This window comes from Furipterus horrens, unplaced genomic scaffold (assembly GCF_987537825.1).
Source record: "Furipterus horrens unplaced genomic scaffold, mFurHor1.1.pri manual_scaffold_3, whole genome shotgun sequence".
Lineage (NCBI taxonomy): Eukaryota > Metazoa > Chordata > Mammalia > Chiroptera > Furipteridae > Furipterus > Furipterus horrens.
Window position 1 is genome coordinate 42,259,422 of NW_028327173.1, and position 23,634 is coordinate 42,283,055.

A 23,634-nucleotide genomic window follows, 5' to 3' on the forward strand; every position below is an offset into this window, starting at 1 on the left:
CCTTGGATTAAAGCTCTGACCCTGTCTCCTTTCAGTAATGGTTCTGGTTTCCTTCCCAACCCCAGTGACTCAGATTTCAAAAGCAGTCACCCACTCCTAGTTTGACCTGGCTCTAAACCCTCCCACTTTAGGGACCTACCCTCAAAGGCAGGAACAGAGCATAACCCAGGCATCTTTCCATTACGCTTGATAGAACCATTTTCTTTTGTTCTGCTAACAGTCAGTTCCCTGCCATGTGACTAGCTGTTTTATTTCCCCTTTGGTGTTATAGTATCGACCCACAGAACTAGGCTAAACAGAGGTTCGGGGAGGGCAACTTTGTAATGCCTGGACCAAGTAGCCAGCTAGGTAAATAGTTCTCCTTCCCACTTAATAAATGAGGCATGGAGGGTGAAGGCTGTGCATACAATATTTAAGATGAAACTTGGTTAATAGCAATCAATCACTGTCAAAATATTTAACACTGGTGATTCTAGGTCCTTTAAAACCAAACCAAAACAAAAATGCTTACTTTTAAAGCGGCAGCTTTCAACTGATGTGCCACAAGAATTTTAAAAACATCCAATACCTTACTATTTAGTCAGGGCCGCTGACCTCTTTTCCCTTAGATTTTCAAATAAAAATGACAAAAGTCAGCTCAACAATAGCTGTCCTGTGTGAATGAATCAAAACTATACCTATCTTTTCTGTCATATCAAGAAAAAATATAATATATATATTTTGGCATGCCACAGAATTTTACTAATTAGTTTGTGCTGTGAAATGAGAAAGGTTGAAAATCGCTGTTTTAAAGTAAAGAGAAACAAGGCATGGTCACACATACAGATAGATGAAGCTCAATTCTCATCATCAGGAAAGGTTGTATGTTTTAGTCGTGTGTGTGTGTGTGTGTGTGTGTGTGTGTGTGTGAGAGACAGAGAGAGAGAGAGAGAGAGAGAGAGAGAGAGAGAGAGAGAGAGAGAGAGAGAGAGATTATTTCTATTTTGAATGGTTGGTTGGATAGTTTTTGCCCCTGTGAAACATTAAAGAGAACCCAGGTTTTGAAGTCAGACCTGTGTTTGCATCCTGGCTTGAAAATGTACTGGTCGCAAGACCTTTGAGATTAGCTCTGTAAGATCAGTGTGCTCATCAGTAAGCAGGAGAGGCATAGACTTCCTTGCAGTGTCATTGTCAGAATCAAATGGGAGTCCCTGGCTGGTGTGGCTCAGTGGATTGAGCACCGGCCTGCAAACCAAAGGTTGCCGGTTCAATTCCCAGTCAGGGCACATGCCTGGGTTGCAGGTTAGGTCCCCAGTTGAGGAGTGCATGAGAGGCAACCACACATTGATGTTCCTCTCCCTCTTTCTCCCTCCCTTCCCTTCTCTCTAAAAAATAAATAATTGAAATCTTAAAAAAAAAAAAAAGAATCAAATGGGAGACTGTCACACAGTGCACAGACAGCAACAACAAATGCTTTTGTGTCTAGGGCTCTTTCTTAATGGCTCTTACGTGTTTACAAGGTTGCTAGCTGGATTCTAACTGTCTCCCTTGAATCCTGAGCAGCCCATCATGGGCCGTCCACCTTAATTCCAGGAGCACCTGGACTCACCAGCCATGGATGTCATCGGCACAAACAGTCATCTGGAGAAGCTGAACGATCACTTGATCCATCACAGGAACCAAGTGTCATACAGGTGTAGAGATTAGTCTTTGTATTTAAGTCCTCGGCCCTCAACTTCCTCATTAACACAACAGGAAACTCAAATATGGTGTACCATGCAAAAATAGCTAGTGCTGTAGGAGTTCTGAAAGAGTCCTTTTCTTCTTGTATATATGACCAATTTCTATTCTCAAATTAATATGACCTCTTCATTTTGATTTTTTAAAAATTATTTTCCTGAAAGACCCACTCAAAGAATTAAATCACCTCAGAGACTTATCAGGCATGAGGATACACCACTTTCAACACTGGTTGAAACGTGTTTCCTCTGCTTCATTTTGGAAGTACAGCACTACCCAGAACGGAAAGTTACTTTATGGTTCTTTGAAGAGCTGTGATTTCTAACGTAGGCCATATGCTGCTCCAACTGCTGGAGAGGTAGAGTGCCGGTCATGTGGCTCTTCAAAGCAAGCATGGAGCAAGTGTGCATGTGAAAAACTGGGAGAGTCGGGAAAGAAGCGTTACGAGATCTTAGCCAGTTCCCAGAGGACTGAATCGTAGCTAGAGGTGGGCATCACTAAACAGAGTCAGATGTGGATGGAGTAAGCAACTCAGATGAGTATTTTCAAGAGCTCAGTGGAAGCCAGAGATTGTATCCTTGTGGCTTCCTCTGACGGGGGAACTGATAAGCAGCTTTTGAGTAATATATTTGTAAGCCTTGGCAACATGTGGGCTCTCTGACATAAATTTGTTAGTGTTTTTGATATGATTTAATATTTTTAGTCATGTTTTTAATTTAAAGATTTCATTTGTTTATTTTTAGAGAGAGGGGAAGGAATGGAGAAAGAGAGGGAGAGAAACATTCATGTGAGAGACAAACATCGATTGGTTGCCTCTTGTTTGTGCTCTGTCTGGGAACTGAACCTGCAACCCAGGCATGTGCCCTGACCAGGAATGGAACCAGCAGCCATTCACTTTGCAGAATGATGCCCAGCCAGCTGAGCCACACCGGTCAGGGCTATTTAATCATTTTTACATGTTGTTTTCACCTATGAAAAATAACAAGGCTTAATATCTTCATTATTATTTAACTGGTTTTCTGATATTGCAGGTTTCTTTTTCCTGTTGAAGCAATTAATTTAGCAGCTGACATTGTGATTTATAATAGGTAGCATATTTCAGGGACCATGATTGTGCCAAGCATCCATACTTTACATGCATCACCATCAATTTTTTTTTAATTTTATTTTTTGGTTTTCCAATTACAGTTGTCCCATTTTTTCCCCATTGCTCCCCCCCACCCAGCCCACCCCTTTTTCCACAATCATATCCCTCCCCATTGTCCATGTCCATGGACTATACGGTCAACTAATATTTGATAAAGGAGGAAGAAATATAAAATGGAGTGAGAAGAGCCTCTTCAACAAATGGTGCTGGGAGAACTGGACAGGGACGTGCAAAAAAATGAAACTAGACCACCAACTTACACCACACATGAGAATAAACTCAAGGTGGATCAAAGACTTAAATGTAAGCCATGACACCATAAAAGTCCTAGAGGAAAACATAGGCAGGAAAATTTCAGATATCCCTCATAACAATATTTTCATGGATACATCTCCTAAGGCAAGAGAAATAAGGGAAAAAAATAAACAAATGGGACTACATCAAACTAAAGAGTTTCTGCTCAGCAAAAGAAAACATCAGCAAGATGAAAAGGAAACCAACCAGTTGGGAAAACATATTTGCCAATGATACCTCAGACAAGGGACTGATCTTCAAAATATATAGAGAGCTTATACGACTCAACATCAAGAAAACAGACAACCCAATTAAAAAATGGGCAAAGGACCTGAACAAACACTTCTCCGAAGAGGACATACAGAGGGTCCATAGACACATGAAAGATTGCTCAACATCACTAGCCATCAGAGAGATGCAAATAAAAACCACAATGAGATACCACTTTACACCCATCAGAATGGCCATCATCAACAAACCATCAATTTTTATAACAACTCTGCAAGACAGTGTTTTTTCCCCTATTTAAAAGAATGGAGAAACTGAGGCTCAGAGAGTCTCTTATTTACCCAGAGGAAAAAAGAGCAGAAGTGGTATTAGAATTTCCATACTTAAAACCGAGGTCATTGACATTCTTTGGGAGAAAAATAATTTAAAAATAAAAACCAGATCTTTGTATTTTCATACTCTTACTCTGTTTTCAGTGCATCTGCCATACTTGCCCCTCATTTTACTGACTTTTTACGTTACATTACAGAAGAAGATCTTTCTTTCTATCTTTTCTCTATACACTAAACAAATAAAATTGGAAGGGGAGTGGATTATGGACAGCGTTTTTCCCAAGGGAATGCATAATCAAGTAGAAATCTGCCAGGAAGGCCCAAAAGGAGTAAAAGAAAAGAACTAAGGACAGAGGACCAAAAATGGAACTCAAGTTGGTGTGCGAATCCAAGGCAGGCCTGGATGACAGCAAGTAGGAGCTAGGACAGTTGAGCAGAACAGCTTTGGGATTCTAGTGCATGACGTATTGAAATAACTTAGATTTAGAGCCTTAGAAGCAGAGCAGACAAAGGTGTGAAGAGCTTGGTACATCTTGCAAACAGCCAGTAAACTTGTGTTGTGTGGTGCAGAGTTCACCAATAGAATAAGCTTGTGAGGGGCAGTGTTGGTCCATCAGTCAGTTATCATGTGTGTATTCATCGTCTGTTGCTGCTGCAATAAATCACCACAAACTTAGAGGTTTGAATTTATTTTCTCCCAGTTCTGTAGGTCAGAAGCCCAGGCTGGCTCAGCTGGTTCCTCTGTTCCACTTTTCACAAGACTAGAACCAAGGGCTCTTATCAGCAGAGGTGGGAATAATCTGTTACCAAACTCATTCAAACTGTTGCCCAAATTATACTCCGTGCAGTCGTAGGACCGAGGTCCCTGTCTCCTGACTGACTTTCAGGCAGGGGTCCTCACCTTCCAGAGGCTGCCTGCACTTCTTGGCTCTTTGCCCCCTTCCTCTACCGTCAAAGCCAGCAATGGCGGATCTAGTGGTTCTCATGCTTTGAATCACTCCGATTTCCATTTCTGCCTCATTTCTCCTGCCATCTTCTCCCATATCTCTTGATTGACTTTTCTGCCTTCCTCTTGTGCTTTTAACAGCTCATGTGATTATGTTGAGCCCAACTGGATAATCTAGGATAATCCAGGATAATCTCTATATTTTAAGGTCAACTAGTTAATAACTATTTGCATCTGCAAGTTTCTTTACATCAGTGCCTGGATTAGTGTTTGAGTAACCAAGGGATGAGAATCTTGGGGGAATATCTTTAGAATTCTGCCCCCACATTGTGTAAACACATTTATCTGTATTTCTCAAATCTGGGCGTGTTCCAGGCAATGCCAGGTGTCATCCTCGATTCTTGATACTGAAACCTATGCATGTTATCGGAGAGGTCTGTCCCCTTTCTCTTCCAGGTTGCTGATGTTCTCAGTCCTGTTCTCCAGTCTCTGTCTTCTCTCCAGAGGTTGTCTATAAGTCTTTTTCTGATCATCATCATTTCCACGTTCTCTGTCCATCAGCTCTGCCCTCATTATTGACGGAGCAAACATAACATTTTTTCTGTTCCTTTGTGTACTGAAGAGCTTTCAACCAATTCCTCTGAGCCATGGATACCCCATTAAGTTATGATGATCTTAGATAAATCTGAGGACTGGGAATGCTGTTCCTTGTTTTTTATAATTTTTAGAGACTCCCTGAGAATCTATTTCTAAGCTCCCCCCTTTTTATAATCACTTCAGTTCTTTAACAACTAAGAAGGAAAAAACTTAGCTAACTAAATTATTAATACATTTTAAAATCTCAACTATTTTAGGGCTTCTGAACCTATATTTCACAATGCCAATATTTAGGACAATTGTTCTCACAACTTATTGTACATTAGGACCTTGCTGAAAATTCAGATTTCTCAGGCCATACTAAAGGTTCAGTCAGTCTGGAGCTGGATATAAGGAAATCTACATTCAACTAGGATCCCAGGAAAGAGTTCAGAGATGTGCCCAAATGTGGGGGAAGTCCATCTGTCTTTTCTATTCACATAGTGAATGAAAATATGTGGGTTGATAAGGACTGAGGGGTCTGAAAGGAGTTTTTACAGGTGAGTCCCCCACTGTCTCATCTGTCCCACAGTCTCCCATTCTGGGCACTCATCAGGGACACACTGCTTCTCCACACTCCTAGATGTCTGTACCTTTAACATTCTGATCCTGATGTTGATGGTCAATATCACTTTGCCCTGCCTTTTCCACCCTGTATAGCCACTGGTCTTCAGCAGCCCTCATTGATACCTTGGTGGTACCCAAAGTGTGTTGAAGGAGATGCTTTGTTGCTGTCTTCCAGTTAATATGTGGGATTAAGCCCTTTGTGCACTTAAGAGAAAGAAGAAGGAATTAAGCATTTTTAAGTGTCACCTATGTACCCATAGTTGGCACTGCAGGTGCCTGACTCTTGTAAACTCAGTACGGCTTGCTGAAAAAGTAAGGCATTTTGAAAATGATATGTCATCTTCACACAGGTGCCTTGAGATATTATTTTTATTTTACAAATAAAAAAACTAAGGCTCAGAGAGCTTACAAAACTCACACCATCATGCAGCCAGCTAGGAGAACTGCCAGATGTCTTGTTCCTAAGTTTATCATCTTTCCATTCACCTACACTTCTCTTCTAAGCTCAGAAATCCCAATATGTACATGAGCATTTAATAATTGTTATCTAAGATGTTGAAATGATCAGGTGCAGTTTGCATCTTTTTGGCCACCATACACAGCTTTCACACGTCTCTAAATAATAATTGTAATTGTTTTCTCTCACAGTTCTCATTACATTGTAGCCAAAATAAGTACATGTGCTTACCATGGCAGCTGTCCAAGGGGCTTCCCCATACGTTTCACTGTCTCACCCAGACATTCAAAACAGGCACATGCACATCTGTAAACACATTTCTTCCACTTATGCTTCCTTCCCATTTCTTCTTACTGATGTAACCTTTCCGCCTTCAGATGGGTATACACACATCTGTCCTCTCCCAGCTTGCTCCCTGGTTACAAAGCTACACCTCCTCCAGGACATGTCCCTGGCACTCCCAGGGCACTGCTGCCACCTTCCTACCAACACAGCTCCCTAAGGGCCCTCTGTAGCCCCCCAAGTGGTCCACATGGCAGCCATTCCTTAGGCAGTTCCATCCAGGGCTGACTTTTGTCAAGCAGGGCTGAGGTTCTGGGTACTTGAGAGAGTCAGTGGACTGAATGAGCATATGCCGTATAGTGTCTCCTTGCTCCTGACATAGTAACTCAGCATTATAAAGAGAAATGTTTTTCGCTGAGTCATATTTCAGTGCCTGGGTCCTGGTGCTAGTGGTGAGGAAATGTTGGAAGTGGCCATGGGGGAGAAGTGTGCGGGCTGACTCCCTTTTGTACTGAGCATCTTCTTTCCAGGAATAACTTGTTCCCCTTAAAGGACAGGTATGTTTTACTTATCGAAAAAAGAAATGCTGTGTCACCCATATGTGTCCCATTTTGTCACAGCTCCTTACAAGCTCAGGAATTAAATTTAGTGCTCATTTACATTATTATCTCATTCTTGGTTTCTGAAGAAAAGAAGCGCTCTTCTGTCTTCTGCTCTGTGATTTCTGAGCTATGGAGGCACTAGAAATTTAGAAAAGGGTCTGTGATATCTTTTTGCTCAAATACCAATACTTTTCAGAACTTCTTATGAATATTTGCTGGGGATTAAGAGAACTAAATCTGGTGATATCACACTCCTCTTTTGTGGAGTCTTACTAATTGAGAAGGATAACAGAACTAGTTACATTATCAATGTTATTATATAGGTTACTGGGATTCCTGATAGATTAATAGGAGAATGCATTAATATATAAGTTAAACTCCTCCCCTACCCCCCATTATAATTTATCCAAATCTGGTTCAGGATTGACCTTTAGGAATATGTAGGTCTGCCAAGCAGATACATACCCAGTCATGTGAATGAACATGGCTTGATTCATGTCACATTGAGGGCCAGAGAGAGGAAGCCAGAGGTGGATGGGCTCTAGAAGAGAGCTCAAAGCCATGGTTCAGTCAGCTTTCCCAGTAGACCAACAGCAGAGGTGCTACTGAGTTCAGGCCAGTATAGAAGAAAGAGAGAGACCATTCATGACTAGTGATGTTTACCCAGGGCCATTCCATGTCATGGTGCTGGTTACTCACGCAAGATTTCGGTTGAGGGGGCCATGTGACAGGGCTGAAATCCTGTTTACTCTGCTCTTTTTTGCAATTCTTTTTCCCAGATAGCATGCCTTATGTATTTAATCCACCAAAATGGGATACCTTTTTTCTAGTTCACACAAAATTTCCATGTGCGCTACTGGGACCCTACTTTTACTCCAATGTTATGTAAGCCACTCCTCTGATGAAGAATGGTAAATATGGAGGTTGGGGTTGTTGGAAGCACGGAGTGAGCAGCTATAAGTGATCTGCCAGTGTTCTCTTTCAGGAATGGAACAAATGACTCTCCCCCTCTGTGAATTTATGAGGAGCTGAAGTAGTAAACTTTGTCCCCTCATAATTATATAATGACAGGAAGGATAGGATATTAGGAGAGAGCAGTATACAAAAGGAAAAGGGAGCATAGAATTGTCAGTAAGTATTCAACAAGTATTAACTTAGTGTCTGCTATGTGCCAGGCACAGTGCTAAGCATTGGCGTTACTGTGGTGAGGAACACAAGTAAAGTCTGTCAGAATGCCTAGGTTTCGGTTCCATCCTCTGTGTTCCCTTAGGCAAATTATTTCCTGAGGAAGATTATGAAATGAGTTTCTATACTGTCAGCATTATTTATGTTCGCTCCTAGTTCAAGCATGCTTACTGTATGTAAACATGAGAGATGTCCCTTGTCTCATTCAAACCTTCCATGCTCCTATGGGTTAAAATCAAAGCCATTTTTCTCATCAAACTGCCCAAATATTTGCCAAGAAAAAATTTCTGCAGGAATCCCCTTATTAACAGACTTAGACAAGTACTCAAAATAGCTGGCGTACAGGATTCTGAGTAAGGAAGGGCAAGCTCAGACACTGGAGTAGTGAGCAGGGGTGAGCCCAGAAAGAAGCACATAACACACTGAAGACATTTCTGCTTTACAATGAAGGCAAAGAGGCCCTGGCTGGTGTGGCTCAGTTGGTTGGAGCATCATTCCATGACCAAAAGCTTATGAGTTCAATTTCCGGTCAGGGCACATACCTAGATTGTGAGTTCAGTCCCCAGTCCAGGCACATATGATCCCCTGTCTTGGGCACATATGGGAGGCAACCAGTTGATGTTTCTCTCTCACATTGATATTTCTATCTCTCCCTTTCTCTCTGAAAGCAATGGAAAAAAAAAATGTCCTTGGGTGAGGATTAAAAATTTTTTTTTTAATTTTTTTAAAAATGAGGACAAGAGGGAGAATTTTTAACAGGGAGTCACATGATCAAGTTTGTATTCAAGAATAATCACTAGCTCCATGATAGAGAAGAGCACCATTAGAAAGGGGTATTTTCTCAGGGCTAATTTAGCAATCAGGAAGGACATAATGGTGGCCTGGGTTAAGGAAGTGAGAGACAGTGAGGATAAAGGGGGGATAGTGGGGAAAAAATGGGGAATCAAACATGCAAGACTTGGAGACTGGCTAAATATGGGAAGGGAGAGAAAAGTCAGCGAAGAGTGCTCCCAAGTTTCTGGTTGAGTAACAGAATGGTATCTGTGTTCTGCCAACAGGCCAATATCGGCCCCTTAATCACAGCTGTGGGTGGAATCTGGATAGATGAAGGAAAGGGCCTGTGTAGACCTCTTGGCTCTCCTATTATAACACAGGATGCATTCACCACCTCATTGAACTTGGGACCATGCACACTATAGGCCCTGAGTAAAAGTATGTTAGGTGAATTAATTTTTATAATGTGAAAACTTAAAGTGAATTCTGGTATCAACGCCCACGAACTTCACAACACTAGGTTTGACAAAACCAGCTGTCTTAATGCTCTAGAAAGTTCTCAAGATAACACCTTGATGAATAGGAGTCATGAAAGTGGGGTAATGAATGAGTCTCAAAGGCATCCAAACCCAACATCCTGTTCAGTTCTGGAATCTCCTAGAGATTGACACACTCCATATAAGCATGTGGTTTCGATTGATTTTAATGGAATTCCCTTGCAAACCACAGATTCTAAATTATCCCCTAGTACGTATAACATTTATAGAAGACACATTATTTTACCATGAATACCCTCTGGATGCTGTTACACTGAATCCTGACAGTAGCAGAACTTGAAATAAGATCAAATATTGTAAGAATGTCACTGCTACATGTTGATTCCTATAAGCCAAAGATGTTTGTAGTAAGAGATTTTTTAAAGAAGAGGAAAGAAATTTTATTCTGTGCTCAGAAATATCAAACACAATCTTTCTGTAGTATTTGTTTTGTTTTTTAATTCAAGGCAGGGAATTTCTTTAAAGAAGAAAGGATAATTTTTCCCAGGTCTGGAGATTAAACAATTTAATAGTCATTTCATATTCATCTCACAAAAAGGGGATTTGCATATGACTTGTTTTGGCAAGAAAGACATCTGAATGTGTTTCATGGGAACTAACTCTGTCCATGGCAGCTCCTTTTGACCATCATCTTCTGTTTTTGTTTTCATTTCTACAGGTCACCGGATTGAAGCTATCTCAGGACCTCGATGATCTTGCCATTCTCTACCTGGCCACAGTTCAAGCCATTGCTGTAAGACACTTTAATGCCATCTTAAAAAAATATTTAGATGTTCTAAGAAAATCATAAGGAAGAGAAAATACTTGTACAGTATTTATTGAAAAAATATGCATATAAGTGGACAAGTACAGTTCAAACCTGTGTTGCTCAATGGTCAACTGTATTTCCCTATAAATATAAAAGCAGACATTTAAAATATTTTATATTTTAATTACAGTTGACATATAATATTGTATTAGTTTCAGGTGTACACCTCAGTGATTAGACATTATATAACTTACTAAATAATCATTCCAATAAATCTCGTACCCATCTAACACCACACATAGTTATTATTGACTATATTCCCTGTGCTGTACTTTACATCCCCAGGATTATTTTGTAACTACCAATGTGTACTTCTTAATTCTTCCACCTTTTTCACCCATTTCCAAGCCCCCTCCCATCTGGCCACTGTCAAAATGTTCTCTGTATGTATGAATCTGTTTCTTTTCTGCATGTTTGTTTATTTTGTTTTTTGGATTCAATTGGTGATAGATATGTATTTATTGTCATTTTACTGTTCACATTTTTGATCCTTTATTTTTCTACTTCTTCATAAAGAAGACCTTTTAACATTTTTCATGTAGCACTGGTTTGGTGGTGATGAACTTCTTTAGCTTTTTCTTGTCCTTCCATTCTAAATGATAGCTTTGCTGGGTAGAGTAATCTTGGTTGTAGGTCCTTGCTTTACATCACCTTAAATATTGCTTGTCAATCCCTTCTGGCCTACAAATTTTCAGTTGAGAAATCAGCTGACAACCTAATGGGGGCCCCTTGTACGTAACTAATTGCTTTGCTGTTGCTGTTTTTAAGATTGTCTCTTTGTCTTTAACTTTTTGCATTTAAATTACGATATGTCTTAATGTGAGCATTTTGGGGTTCATCTTGTTTGGGAGTCTTTGTGCTTCTTGGACTTACATGTCTATTTTCTTCACTAGGTTAAGGAAGTTTTCTACCATTATTTTTTCAAATACATTTTCAATTTCTTGTTTTCTCTTTTCTCCTTCTGGTTCCCCAAAAACGTGAGTGTTGATACACTTGAAGTTGTCCCAAAGGCTCCTTACACAATCCTCACTTTTTAAATTATTTTTTTCTTGATGTTCTGATGGGGTGTTTTTTACTTCCTTATATCCCAAATCACTGTGGTGATTCTCAGCTTCATCTGCTCTACTGTTGATTCCATGTAAATTATTCTTCATTCCAGTTTAGTGTATCCTTCTTTTCTGACTGGCTCTTTTTTCTGGTTTTCTTGTACTTTTTTTATGCTGTTGAAGTTCTCTCTAAGTTCATCTACTCTTCCTCTAAGTTCAGTGAGCATCCTTATAACCATTGTTTTCAACTCTGCATCTAGTAGATTGTCTCCATTTTGTTTAGTTCTTTTTCTGGAGTTTTGTTCTGTTCTATTATTTGGAACATGTTTCTTGGTTCCCTTGTTTAGGCAGCCTCCTGTGTTTGTTTCTATGTATTAAATAGAGCTTCAGTGTCTCCTGTGTTTGGTAGAGTGACCTAATGTAGTAGGTGACCTGTAGGGTCCAGTGGCACAGCCTCCCCTATCACCCAGACTGGGTACTCAAGGTTCTCCCTCTGTGTGAGCTGAGTACACCCTCCTCTTGTAGATGAGTCTTGACTGCTATTGGCAAGTTAATGGGAGGAACTGACATCTAGGCATATTGGCTGCAGGAACTGGCTGTAACCACCATGAAGGGTCATCTGTGCAGGAGCCCACCCCATGAAGCAGAAGTTTCTTCAGCAGGGCTCTGGTTCCCACTGAATTCACCCCTAAGTGTGTTGCTTTTGGATGTGATTAGGTGATGCTTCAACATGGTCTGAAGCTGTCTACCAGGTATGCTATCTCTGGGGCCTTCCAGGAGGTGCCGGCCAAGGTCAGATGCCACCTGTATTCTGCTCAGGGCCCTCTGGCATGAGCTACAAAGCAATCTGCAGATGTCTGCTACATGTACCAGGCTTGAAGGTGCCCAGGAGAGGCCAAGCTGCAAACCAGGGCCGGTTTCTGCTAGTGCTGGTCCTGGGGCCACTTAACAAGAAGTACGGGGCGTACCAGGGCCAGATGCTGCTTATTCAAGAGATTTTAGAAAAGTCTGAAGCATGAGCCAAGACAGCCCATTTATATGGAAAAGCCACTGGAAACCACTTGGGTGAGCCTGCAGGTTGGGTGGGGTGGGGTCTCAGGGAATCACCACCAGGTTGGGCAAACAGTGATAGCGAGGTCGATAGAGACTCAGATATGGTGTCTGCCTGCCAGCTCTAGGTGGAGGGCTCAGAAAAGGAACAGTGGCCTCTGCCTGCACGTCTATCTTGAAGAAAGCTGCCCCCCAGCTCTTACCGTAATGCCAAACAGTTCTGTTCCTCCCTGTATGTCCCTAGTACCTTTCAAGCTGCTGCCCCAGTGATGGAGCTTTGAGCAAGTAAGTCTCAGTAAATTTGTGTGCCAGTCCTTTAAGAGGAACTTCCTGGGATTCTAGAAACCCTCTGTCTCACTCTGCCACAGTCCTGGCTGGCTTTTACAGTCAGAGGTTATGGGGATTTCTCTTTCTGGCACTGGAGCCATGGGCTTAGGGGCTTAGTGTAGGGATGGGACCCCTCACTCCTCAGAGAGAAGCTCCACAGCTAAGATATCCCTCTCAGTTTTTATTCACCACATGTGGGTATGGGACCAGCCTATTTCACATCTCCGCCTCTCCTACCAGTCTCAATGTGGTAGCTTCTTTATATCTTTGGTTGTAGGACTTCCATTCAGCTAGATTTTAGGCAGTTCTGAATGATGGTTGTTGTGTAGCTTAGTTGTAATTTTGATGTGGTTGTGGGAATTTTAATGCCATTTTTAAAGAGACTTATGGTATCAATAAACTTTAAATCCCATGCTCCCCAAGATACATTACATGCTTTTGTGACAGAGATTCTTAATTAAAAGGGATCTTGCCAAAAAGATATGGGTGTCTCTCCAGAACGAAATCTTGATGAAGGTCTTCACCTGCTTTATTAATAATCTCAAATAGCTGAAAGCTGAAAGGTGTTCAAGTCTTTGAATATCATACACATCATTTATCTAATTTATCTTCTAAGTTCAATTAAATAGAAGCAAGCAAGCAGATGCCACATATGTTTGCATTAAGAAAAAAGTGGAATTAATAATATCCAGATATATAAAACATGTGATATTCTTCACTTTGCAAAAAAAATTAGTCATAGGGTTTGTTTAAATAGTAAGCTTTCTTAGACCACAGAAGTATTTGTTTTTAGATAATTCGCTGCTACAATGAAAGTTTTGATAGTTGGAGACAGAAAAAGGGAACAGTTCAAATCTCAAGTGTTAGGAGCTCTTAAACTAAAGGTCAATCAAAAATGAAAACAAAATTCTAAAAGCTCAAACATGATTGTCTAAGTAATCTTATACTCTAGAAGTGATCCATGAGTGGGCTGGGCTACAAGAGGCTTCTAAATCCTGAAACCATGCACAAAAAATTATATGTGTGTACATGTTGAAAAATGCCTTTTTTGGGGTAGTGGGTCATGGCTTTCAGGGTCTCAGAGCTGGTAGGACCCCCAAAATAATAGACGATCCAGTGAGACTTAGACACTCTGGAAAGAAAATAAGGACCAACATAAAGGAAAAATCAGTTCATTTCATTCATACTCAAAGTTCATTTTCAGAAACATACCTATTTAAGCAAAGTTGTTAATGCTGTATGGATATATATATATATGTTATTCAGTTATTCTGTTTCTCCATACCTCTTTCATGGCTTCATGGCTTCAAATAATCAAACGATGTGCATTTGTTTTTTAACATATCCACAGCACCAACAAAGGTGCTTTTCTTTTTTTTTTTTTTTAACAATTTTATTTGTTTGTTTATTTATTTATTTATTTATTTATTTATTTTTAGAGAGAGGGGAAAGGAGAAAGAGAGGGAGAGAAACATCACTGTGTGGTTGCCTTTCACACGCCCCCAACTGGGAACCTGATGTGCAACCTAGTAATGTGCCCTGACTGGGAATCAAACCAGTGGCACTTGGTTTGCAGACCGACGCTCAATCCACTGAGCCCCAGCAGCCAGGAAAGGTGTTTTTCTTATGTCCAGATGTGTCCAGGCATCACGCAAATCTGATAAGAGAACAGAACTTCCTAACCACTAAAGGAATGTGTGGTCTTTAATGCAACTATATAGGAGTATGGAATCAGCCAACTTGATTAAACAGTCCTTTTAGTTTATAGACCAGTTTGACTTTATTTTTTTGAAGCAGCTATCTTATTGATTTAAAAATGTGACCAGTTCAGTGAAATCAATCAGTCTGCTCTATTTATGGGAACTTGGTCAAAAACAGACAATCCTGACATCCATCAGAATGAAAAGAGTGACTAGTAAGATGAAAATGGAGAAAAATGTGCATCAGGAGTAAAAACAATTATTTACTGATCCTGTTTTATAGTAATGATGACAATAATAAATAATATAGTTTGGTGATATTATGTGTCGGACACCGTGCTAAATATTTTACACACATTATTTAACAACCTTATGAGTTAGGTGTGATAATCCCTATTCCACAGATCAGAAATTTAAGTCTCAGTAAGGTTAATTGCTCAGTTTCATACAACTAGTAGGGGGCAGAGTTGGGATTTCTAAAATAAAACTAAACAGATAATGCATGAACAAACTTTTATTTTCTGATTCATTTATGTTACTATATGAAAAGTCTTATTATGTTGAAATGAATTGCTTGCACTGAAATGAATAATCCTGGAAAATCAGAGCTGTGTGATGCTCATCTTTCTGAGTCCTTGCTAAGAGGCAGATGTGAAGAACGAGGCCACACAGGATGGATCAAAGGGCACCATTACATGATGATAATGATTGTCACCTCTCATTCACACCCACTCTCGGTGCCAGGCACCAAACAGAGTGCCTTTCCCACCTGTGGCTTAAGACAGTAGACGAGATTGTCCTCATTTTACAGGCAGAGGGAATACCACTTGCCAAGGTCAAAACGGCTACTGCATAGCAGAGTTGGAATTTGAACCTCTATCTATCTCACTCCCACGCTTCTGCTCTTTGCACTTCACCATGCTGCACTTTTCTTTGATCTATTTGGAAAAGCTTTATGGATAAAATAAGCTTCCAGGCATTCCCAAGAACAGTTTTGACTTGCCACATCTTAGAAAACATTGTTAGTGTGGCCAGATTGTCTCACAGAGGTCCCCTGCCTGCTAACAACACTGCAGCAGAAGTCTTAGAATGTGCAAATGAGGATAAACTCAATACAGGCAGTGTGGGGGGTGGGGGTGGGGGAGAGCCTCCTACATTTTCCCACATACCACACACTTGGAAAATCAATCTTGTATGTAATGGGCCATACATGTATTAAAACTGTCGAATTTATTTTGTCTGTTGTCTTCATGACCTTTATAATACCAAGAAGGGAAAGCAATTTAAGACAGAAATTTTTCAATAAGACTTTATTATGGGGTCAGTTGAATGGTGAGGAGTTCAGTCTGTTTTGCAAAAGCATCTGGGTGTACTGATCTCTCAGGCAAAAATGTGCATTTTCATTAAGCATTCTGATAACAGATATTTTCTTACGACATTAACCTTGAAAACAAAATTTTAATTCATTGACTCTTAATAAGACCCTAACACTTGTCTGCAGTTGATAAGTTAAAGTTAAACAAATTCCCTTCTGTAGTAATATCTGTGATTGGTATTTTGTAGAGATGGAATGAAATTGAAGAGCTATTCTAATGAAGTTAACTTGGGTCTGTGCGAAACCCTCCATGAAGTAAAATTCTCTCTTGATCACACTTAATTGAAAGACCTGTCAAACACCGAGTTTATCCACAGCCTGTTCATCTATGGTTTTCTTTTCAGAATAGGCCCTTAAAAAGTACTATTTGCATTCGAAGTCTCTCTATTTGCATTTGGTTCTGTAAATTCCCCGCGGAATAGCCTAATTTTAATTTAAATTTCTCTGTGAAAACAGTTTTTCCAGAAAGGTGAGCACAAAATCATTTTAGCACAAAGCCTTTTAAGGAGGGTGGAGCCGTTCATAGAGTGGAGGGAAGGCCCTGTGACAGGCCAGGCCGAGCGGGAAATCCCAGCCAACAATGCCACAAGAGGGAGGGACAGACTGTCTGTCACAGCCCCTCTTGAGGGAGTGCCTCTTGTTGGGTCTTTTCTTTCCTTTTCCCAGGCCATGGGCTTTGTGTTACTCTCAACTCAGGTCCGCTAAGCACATGAGCCCAGGTCCCTGGTTTTAGAAACATGAGAAATATCAATTTTGCATGGCGTTTCCATATATATTGGGAGGCAGTTACCACCCCACCCCCCCGTGTCGACTCTATCACCTGAAGCAAATCATATAACTCCTAAATGGGGCTAACAATCTGCAGTCTTTAAACTTCTCATAGATTAGAGATGACATTTAAGTGCGTGGCAGATCCGTAATGACCAGAAGGACTCTCATTTCTGAACACTTTCCATGTTCTTGACACTTTTCTACCTATACTGTCTACAGCCGCAACCTTGCAAGGTAAGGCTTATTGTATTTCATGAAGCCTAAGCTTGCATTTTAATTTTTTCATGTTAGTTCTGAAAATACATAGAATTTTTAAATGAACAAATATGATATTATTGTTCCCTTTTTAAAAATGAGGATTAAGTCTTAGAAGGGTTAGGTACAGGTTTGATTCAAGAAATAGGTGAAATGACTTAATACTATCCTAGGTTTTTTTCAATTAAAAAGCCATGATATTAGCTACTGAAGATTCATGTCCCTGGAGTAGTCAAGGGTTACCTGTAATCCGTGGATACCAAATGATCAATGGTGGACATAAGGGCATCAGTAGACCTCCTAAAATTATTTATAATATTATTTTGAATATGACTTTTTTTTCCAGGGAAGTCAATAGTTTTATTATATTCTCAAGAGAGAGCATGACTTTCAAAAAGCTCAGGAAAGGACATCTGGGGGTAATCAACCATAATCAATAAGCAGGATCTGGCCTTATGTGGTACAACGTGTTTTAATTTTTTTGAAAAAAACACACAGCTGTGGATTATCGTTAGCGGCCCAAGTTTTCCCTAATCCATATTCTTACCGAATTCACTAATAGCTTCTACAAACCCCATGGTCCTTTGGGATGGAACTGCTGTGTTTTTGCTCCTGAACTGCTTCTCACTTTCATCATTTATTCCATAGCAATCAGGATTTCATGCTGCCTGGTCCCCTGATCACCTTGTACTCACTCCCTCTCCCAGAGGCACCTCTAGCCCAGTATACGCTGCTCTCCAGACAGCCTTGTCAGGGAGGCTTCTCTTGCCCTACATTTCACCCCCTGGGGGTCATGGGAATATATGGACCACTTCTCAAATCTTCGTACTTTACTTCGGTTAAGCCTCTGATACGGCACAAACGCCCGCTAAGCTACCTTCTTTTCTCCATGTACTGGGGCACCAACTTGCCGACAGTGTGGCACTTTCATTCATGATTCTGGCTCATGTGTTCTCTCCAGCTCAAACCCGCCTTCTTCCTGGTGGCTGCACCACCTGTGGCCTCTCAGATCCTTGGCCTCCTCCTCTCCCTTGACCTTCTCCTCTGCTTCAGCATCTCGCTCCCATGTCCACACCTAAGACATAGTCATCCTCCAAAATGGCCCCATCTCTAAACTTTCTAAGGGCTATTTTTCCATTAAAAAAACCCACTTCCTGCCGCCTAAGTCTGTATCACACTTCATCTTTTTATGTTTCTGATCCCTATCCCCCAAAAAGTTATGATTTGTGAACTTCTAGTTTTTGAACTTCCAAATAAATTATGCTTTTTAGCTGTTTGAAAATCCGAGCTCTGAAGCTAAAGACTCGTACATTAAGATTCTCCTTGACCCATGAGGGTTAGGACTGGCCGGGAATGGATTCCAGTTCTGGAAGCGTCATTATAGCAACCACTACCTGGTTTCAGGTGATAGATAACAAGGTCAGTTTAGCCCTTTCCCATGCCCACATCTGAGTTTCATCTTCTTTGTGCAATTAGAGCCCTCTTTCGATGTTTCTGCTGCTTAATTTGTTGGTGTCTTTTTCAAAGAACAAACATCTTATTTCGGGAAGAAAGGTTGATTCAAGAACCGCTGACCATTACTTTTCAGAGCACTGTTGCCCATCGCTTCATTCTCCATACCTGAGAGAAGATCTGGGCCACAGTAACACTCATCAGATATTGATTTGAATGAACTATTTCAATATGTATTAACTGTGTTAATATTGTCATTTGTTTTTATCAATATTGTGTAACAACTGACAAAAGCAAATGGTGTGGTAATGAAGAGGATTTTCAGTCAGGCAGGCCCAGGTTGGAGTCCCCACTCTGTGACTTAATGAACCATGGGGTCAGAGACAACCTACTCCCGCCCAGTCTCGGCTTTCTAAGATGATGTGTTAAGCCCTTAAGGCAGTGTCTGGCACTGGGTAAACGCTTAGTAAATGTTTGCTATCACTTTCTCTGGCTATCACTCTGATGCTTTCTTCTGTTTTTTCCCTTGAAGTTTGGGACCCGCCTCATTATAGAGGCCATGGAGGCAGCAGGACACTCAATCAGCACTCTTTTCCTGTGTGGAGGCCTGAGCAAGAACCCCCTTTTTGTGCAAATGCATGCGGACATTACTGGTAAGTCAGAGAAGGCAGCAAAGGGTCGTGTCCATGATCTACACAGGGTTGGGCACAGGAGGATGTAGGTGGTATGCCAAATTATTTCGAATGTTTACTCTGTTAAAATGTATTTTTTTTTGGAAAGATAACTCTGAAGTTTTTGTAGTCATGATGGGGAAAGTGACTTGTATGAGAATCCAACTATGGGATGATGGTGAGAAATGAGACAAGAGAGGTCAGCAGGGCTAGATCCTAATTCCAGCATTTGCTCAACAGAGTTGAGTGCTTTCTTCTGATCTATTCATTGTAGGGAATATTGACGAAACAGAAATGAATAAGGTATAATTTCTGCCCTCAAGGAATTCAAGGTCTATTGAGGAAGGCAAATAGCTAACAGACATGTTAAATTTAGTGCAGCAAGAGCTCCAAGTGAGAAAAGCACGTGATATTATGAAAACACAGTGGGACTCCTCTCCCTAATTTGGACCTATGATGGTGCAGGGCAGTGATCTGGAGAAAGTGATAAGGAAATTGTCTTCAAGAAGGAACACAGAACTCAGCTGCTATGGAAACTGTAGGTCTGGGCACAGACGAGAATTTGAGCCCTAGGACACCGAGACCCTCATCAGAATCAAAAATCATGATACACATGGAGAGAATCCAGAGTGATGAACTGATCCCTCTGTCATATGAGCAGACAAAGCAGCACAAGATCCATAGGACAGACCCCTGGATCCCAAGAACAGGGCCCCATTGGTAGGAGGCTTGCTGGTGTTCCAGAGATTGGCCTGGACTGCCATCTCTCTGCACCTGGTGCCCTTACCCTTCTTGCTTCTATCTCTGCCAGTGTCTCCTGGGGACTAATCTTCCCCTCCCAGAACCCATCCCAGGGTGGCCAGGCACCAGGGCAGGGCAAGGGGAGGGAAGTGGGACAGGACTGGGCCCTCCCTGCTCATAGTTCCAGCCTGATATGAGCCCACCCTACACTTCCCTCCATTTATCATGATCTTTTGCTGTCCCCCATCTCCTGGATTCCTTACTTCTGACGGCTCAGTGGGTCACGTTTGCATTTTCTGACTCTGCTGCATCCATTTGTCTCATCTCCCTCTAGGCCATGCAGATTCCTGCACATGAGAGCTTTCCCAAATGTGATGGGCGTAATTCACCCCAGCATACTGTGCAATCAAACAAAAGCTGCTATCCCCATTTTAGAGATAAGTAGACTGAGGCACAAGCCAGAGGACAGTATAAAAAAGTACACCATCTAAGGGCAAATATATCAGGATGTTAAGTATAGTAGTTACAACTATTAACCAGATTCCCACTGTGTGTTGGTGTGAATCACTCCGTACACATTTAGTCTTCACACACCACTAAAAGGTAGAAATCAGTGCCCTCATCTTACAGACAAGGAAACTGAGATTCATGGAGATGAATTAAGTCAAATGTCCAAACTCAAATATCCAATAAGAAGCAAGACCACACTTATAACCCAGGCATGTTCAGGCCCAGGGTTCTTAACTTTTCTGCACAGTTTATAACCATTCGATGATGGTGACGCCTTTCCTGAAGTGTCCGAAACTTATGGAAGCAGGCCATTCTGAGCCAGAAAGAGGAAAGATGTGAAAAGGCACCCTGATTACCTTGTGATTTTTCCCAGCAGAAAACCCATAACTACATTTTATCTAAAACTCAGCTAGCTTGGTGCAAATAAGAGTCAGACTTAAAATTTGATCTGTGAGTGACTTTCCAATTTCCAGCCTTTTAATAGCCACAAAGACTTCCTGCCTGGAAGATAAAATCAGCCTGGGCTAACACACTGCCCGAGGGAATGGGAAGCAGACCTCCTAGAGCAGGGCAGCATGAGTGACCCCAGTTCCCGACTAGGCACTGCAGCTCCGGCATTGATGAAAGTGAGTCCTCTTCCAGGCCTTACATCCCTGGGCTGACTCAGAATCAGGAGTTGCGGCAGCTCCACAGAAAGTTCTGCTTTGGAAACTGTTCTTCAGGCCGTTAAATGAAAAGGCTGTTAATCGTTATTTGGATTCTGACTGAAACTGGACCCTTTGTCTCTGACTATGGACCACTTACAGTCCCAGACAAAGGGACCTTTTCTTTGGCATGGAATTCCTCTGCCTTAGGAAGCCTGTGACTGACAAGTGATGGCAAAGTGCATCTGCCTTTAAATGCTTTGGGTTCTGCTAAACTCATTAATGCATCAGATAAAATAGTTCACATTCCAGGCAAGGCTGCCTTGTTCCTCTCCTGCACCCAGCGCTGGGACAAAAAGAACACATTTGCTTTCATTCCTATAAAAGGCATATACAGAGCAGTGTAGAGGTAGAGTTTTTGGTGCCTTTAAACATTGTAATTGCTCTGGTTTTCCTGCAAAGAAAAACTTCGAGGGACCATAGACCTGGTACATGATTCTTAGGAATGCATGTGGAAAACCCAGTGGGATTTGGAAGATACTTTGAAGAAAGTGTGGTGTAATGGAAAGGGAGGAGTGGGGAGTGGGGGCAGCTCTGTGACTCTGGGCAAGTTGCTTTACCTCTCTGAGCCTCATTTTTCTCTGCTGGAAGATAGAAATAATATTATTTCCCTCCTATAGATTGTACTGAGGAGTAAATACTCATGAGTTTGTGCACACCAAGCTCTGTGCCAGGCTCAAAGTAGGCATTTAATAAATGTTAGCTCGCTTTTTTGCTTAGGCAGCTGCACACCAAAAAGAAGGGGGTGTGTTTGAGGAGAAAGCAGTTTAATGTTTTATACTTAAATCTCTAGCTTTTGGGGAACAGCCTGCTCCATACAAGCAGGGAGAGTGGGGCGTCACCGACTTGGGGAATGTCTTCCACGTACATAGGAAGAATTTCTTTGTGCCCTGGGCATTTAGTTAACTGTGGTTTCAAGAAATACTTCGTACTAAGTAATTGTAGGTTTCCCCACTGAATTGGGACTCAATGTTCCTCCTTCTAGATTTTGTTTTTCAGTACTAGCAATTTTAGTAAGGATTTCCCTCTTCCTGCCTTATTTATTATTTTAATCAAAACTTTCCTCCAAAGCCTTCCCTGAACATGCTAGTGAACCCGCACCGAGAGTGGCGCAGGGCTGTAAAGAAGAGCGGTGATGTCCTGCTCACAGGGCCATTACGAACAGAGCACGTGCTCTCGGTGCTCTCTCTGGGGCCTACAGTGCGGCTCAGAGAAAGCCGGGGTTAGTAGGAGTCAGATGCAGGCAGGGCACAGATGACACACTCAGGAGAAAAGTCAAACAAAGGGTCTGTTTACAGAGGTGTGGGCAGGGTGTAGGGAAACCCCGGCCACCAGGCAATACCCTAGGGCAACTCACAGTCTTACCACCTCTAGGCTTACAGGAGCCAGGCCAGGGAGGTAACCGACCTAAGACCAAGGGGCTCCGTGCGAGGGCCCAGGCTGGAGCTTAGTCAACAGCGCAGCCAGAGCGCAGCTGGGCCACAGATGTGGTTCACAGGGGCGGGTGTTCCAGACCCAGAGCAGGTTGCGGGTGAGGGTCGGGGACAAGAGGTGGGATTGACCTGAGGGGCAAATAGAAGCAGTGAGTTGGCTCCACAGACTGCAGAGATACCATAAACTTTGAGTCCTAACAACTAGTGCTTTCTGTGAGCCTGGCACTGTTTTAAGTGCCTTACTCTCAATAGCACTTTTAATCCTCATAGCAGCCCTGTGAGGTAGGTGGAATTTTAACCCCATTGTGCAGATGGGAAAACTGAGGCACAGAGAGTTTAGCTAACTTGCCTCAGATTGCACAGCTAAGTCAGCAAAGGAAGCAGAATTCAAACCCTGGCAGTCTGGCTGCGGAGCACTTCGGACTGCAACTGGAAGGCTGATAGAGGAACTCAACAAGTAGCTCCTCCCTGCTCAGAACCAGTGAGGCTTTTTGGCAGGGTAAAGAGGGGCTTGCGAGGTGAGTGACATTTGGAGAAACTATGTTCTCAGAAGTCCCAGTGCGCAGGAGTGGTCATAGTCACAGCCTGTCTGTGTGATCCCTGGATTCTGCATGCAGAAGGGCTTCACTCACTGTCAATACTAATTCTAACAGTAGCGACCACCATTCTCAAGGGCTCATCATAGGTAGATGTGCTGAGCACCATGTGTGCCCTTTCTCAGTAATCGTCACAGCAAACCTGTGGGGACAGTCTTACCATCATCCCCATTTTGCACATGGAGAAACCAAGGCTAAAAGAGTTTAAGGGAGGTGCTGAAGGACACAGGGCTAGTGGAACCAGGTCTAAGCTTTTCCCAGACACCGAACCCCCCCCCTCCCGCCCCCCACACCTGCTACTTATTAGCAAGGTGTCAAGTACTGGCCAGCCCTGCAGCACCGGCCTGCTAGTCCTGCGCACTCTCCCCGGGTGTGTTTGAGAATGCTGTTCCCTGCCCCCTTTGTCCGGGATGGCTGGCCACTGGCCCAGGCCCAAAGTGGGAGGGCGAGGTAGGAGATGGTGGGAGTG

General features: G+C 42.0%; 1 protein-coding gene across 8 annotated transcripts in view; it reads left to right on the forward strand.

Annotated features, from left to right (window-relative positions):
• The window catches only part of FGGY (FGGY carbohydrate kinase domain containing), a 405,123-nt gene that overhangs the window by 310,405 nt on the left and 71,084 nt on the right, over positions 1-23,634 (forward strand). For all 8 annotated transcript variants that reach the window (XM_090271656.1, XM_090271651.1, XM_090271649.1 and 5 more), the window contains 2 exons: positions 10,385-10,459; positions 19,043-19,163. In XM_090271656.1, coding sequence (XP_090127782.1) covers positions 10,385-10,459; positions 19,043-19,163 — 196 coding nt within the window. The remainder of the gene's footprint in view (positions 1-10,384; positions 10,460-19,042; positions 19,164-23,634) is intronic.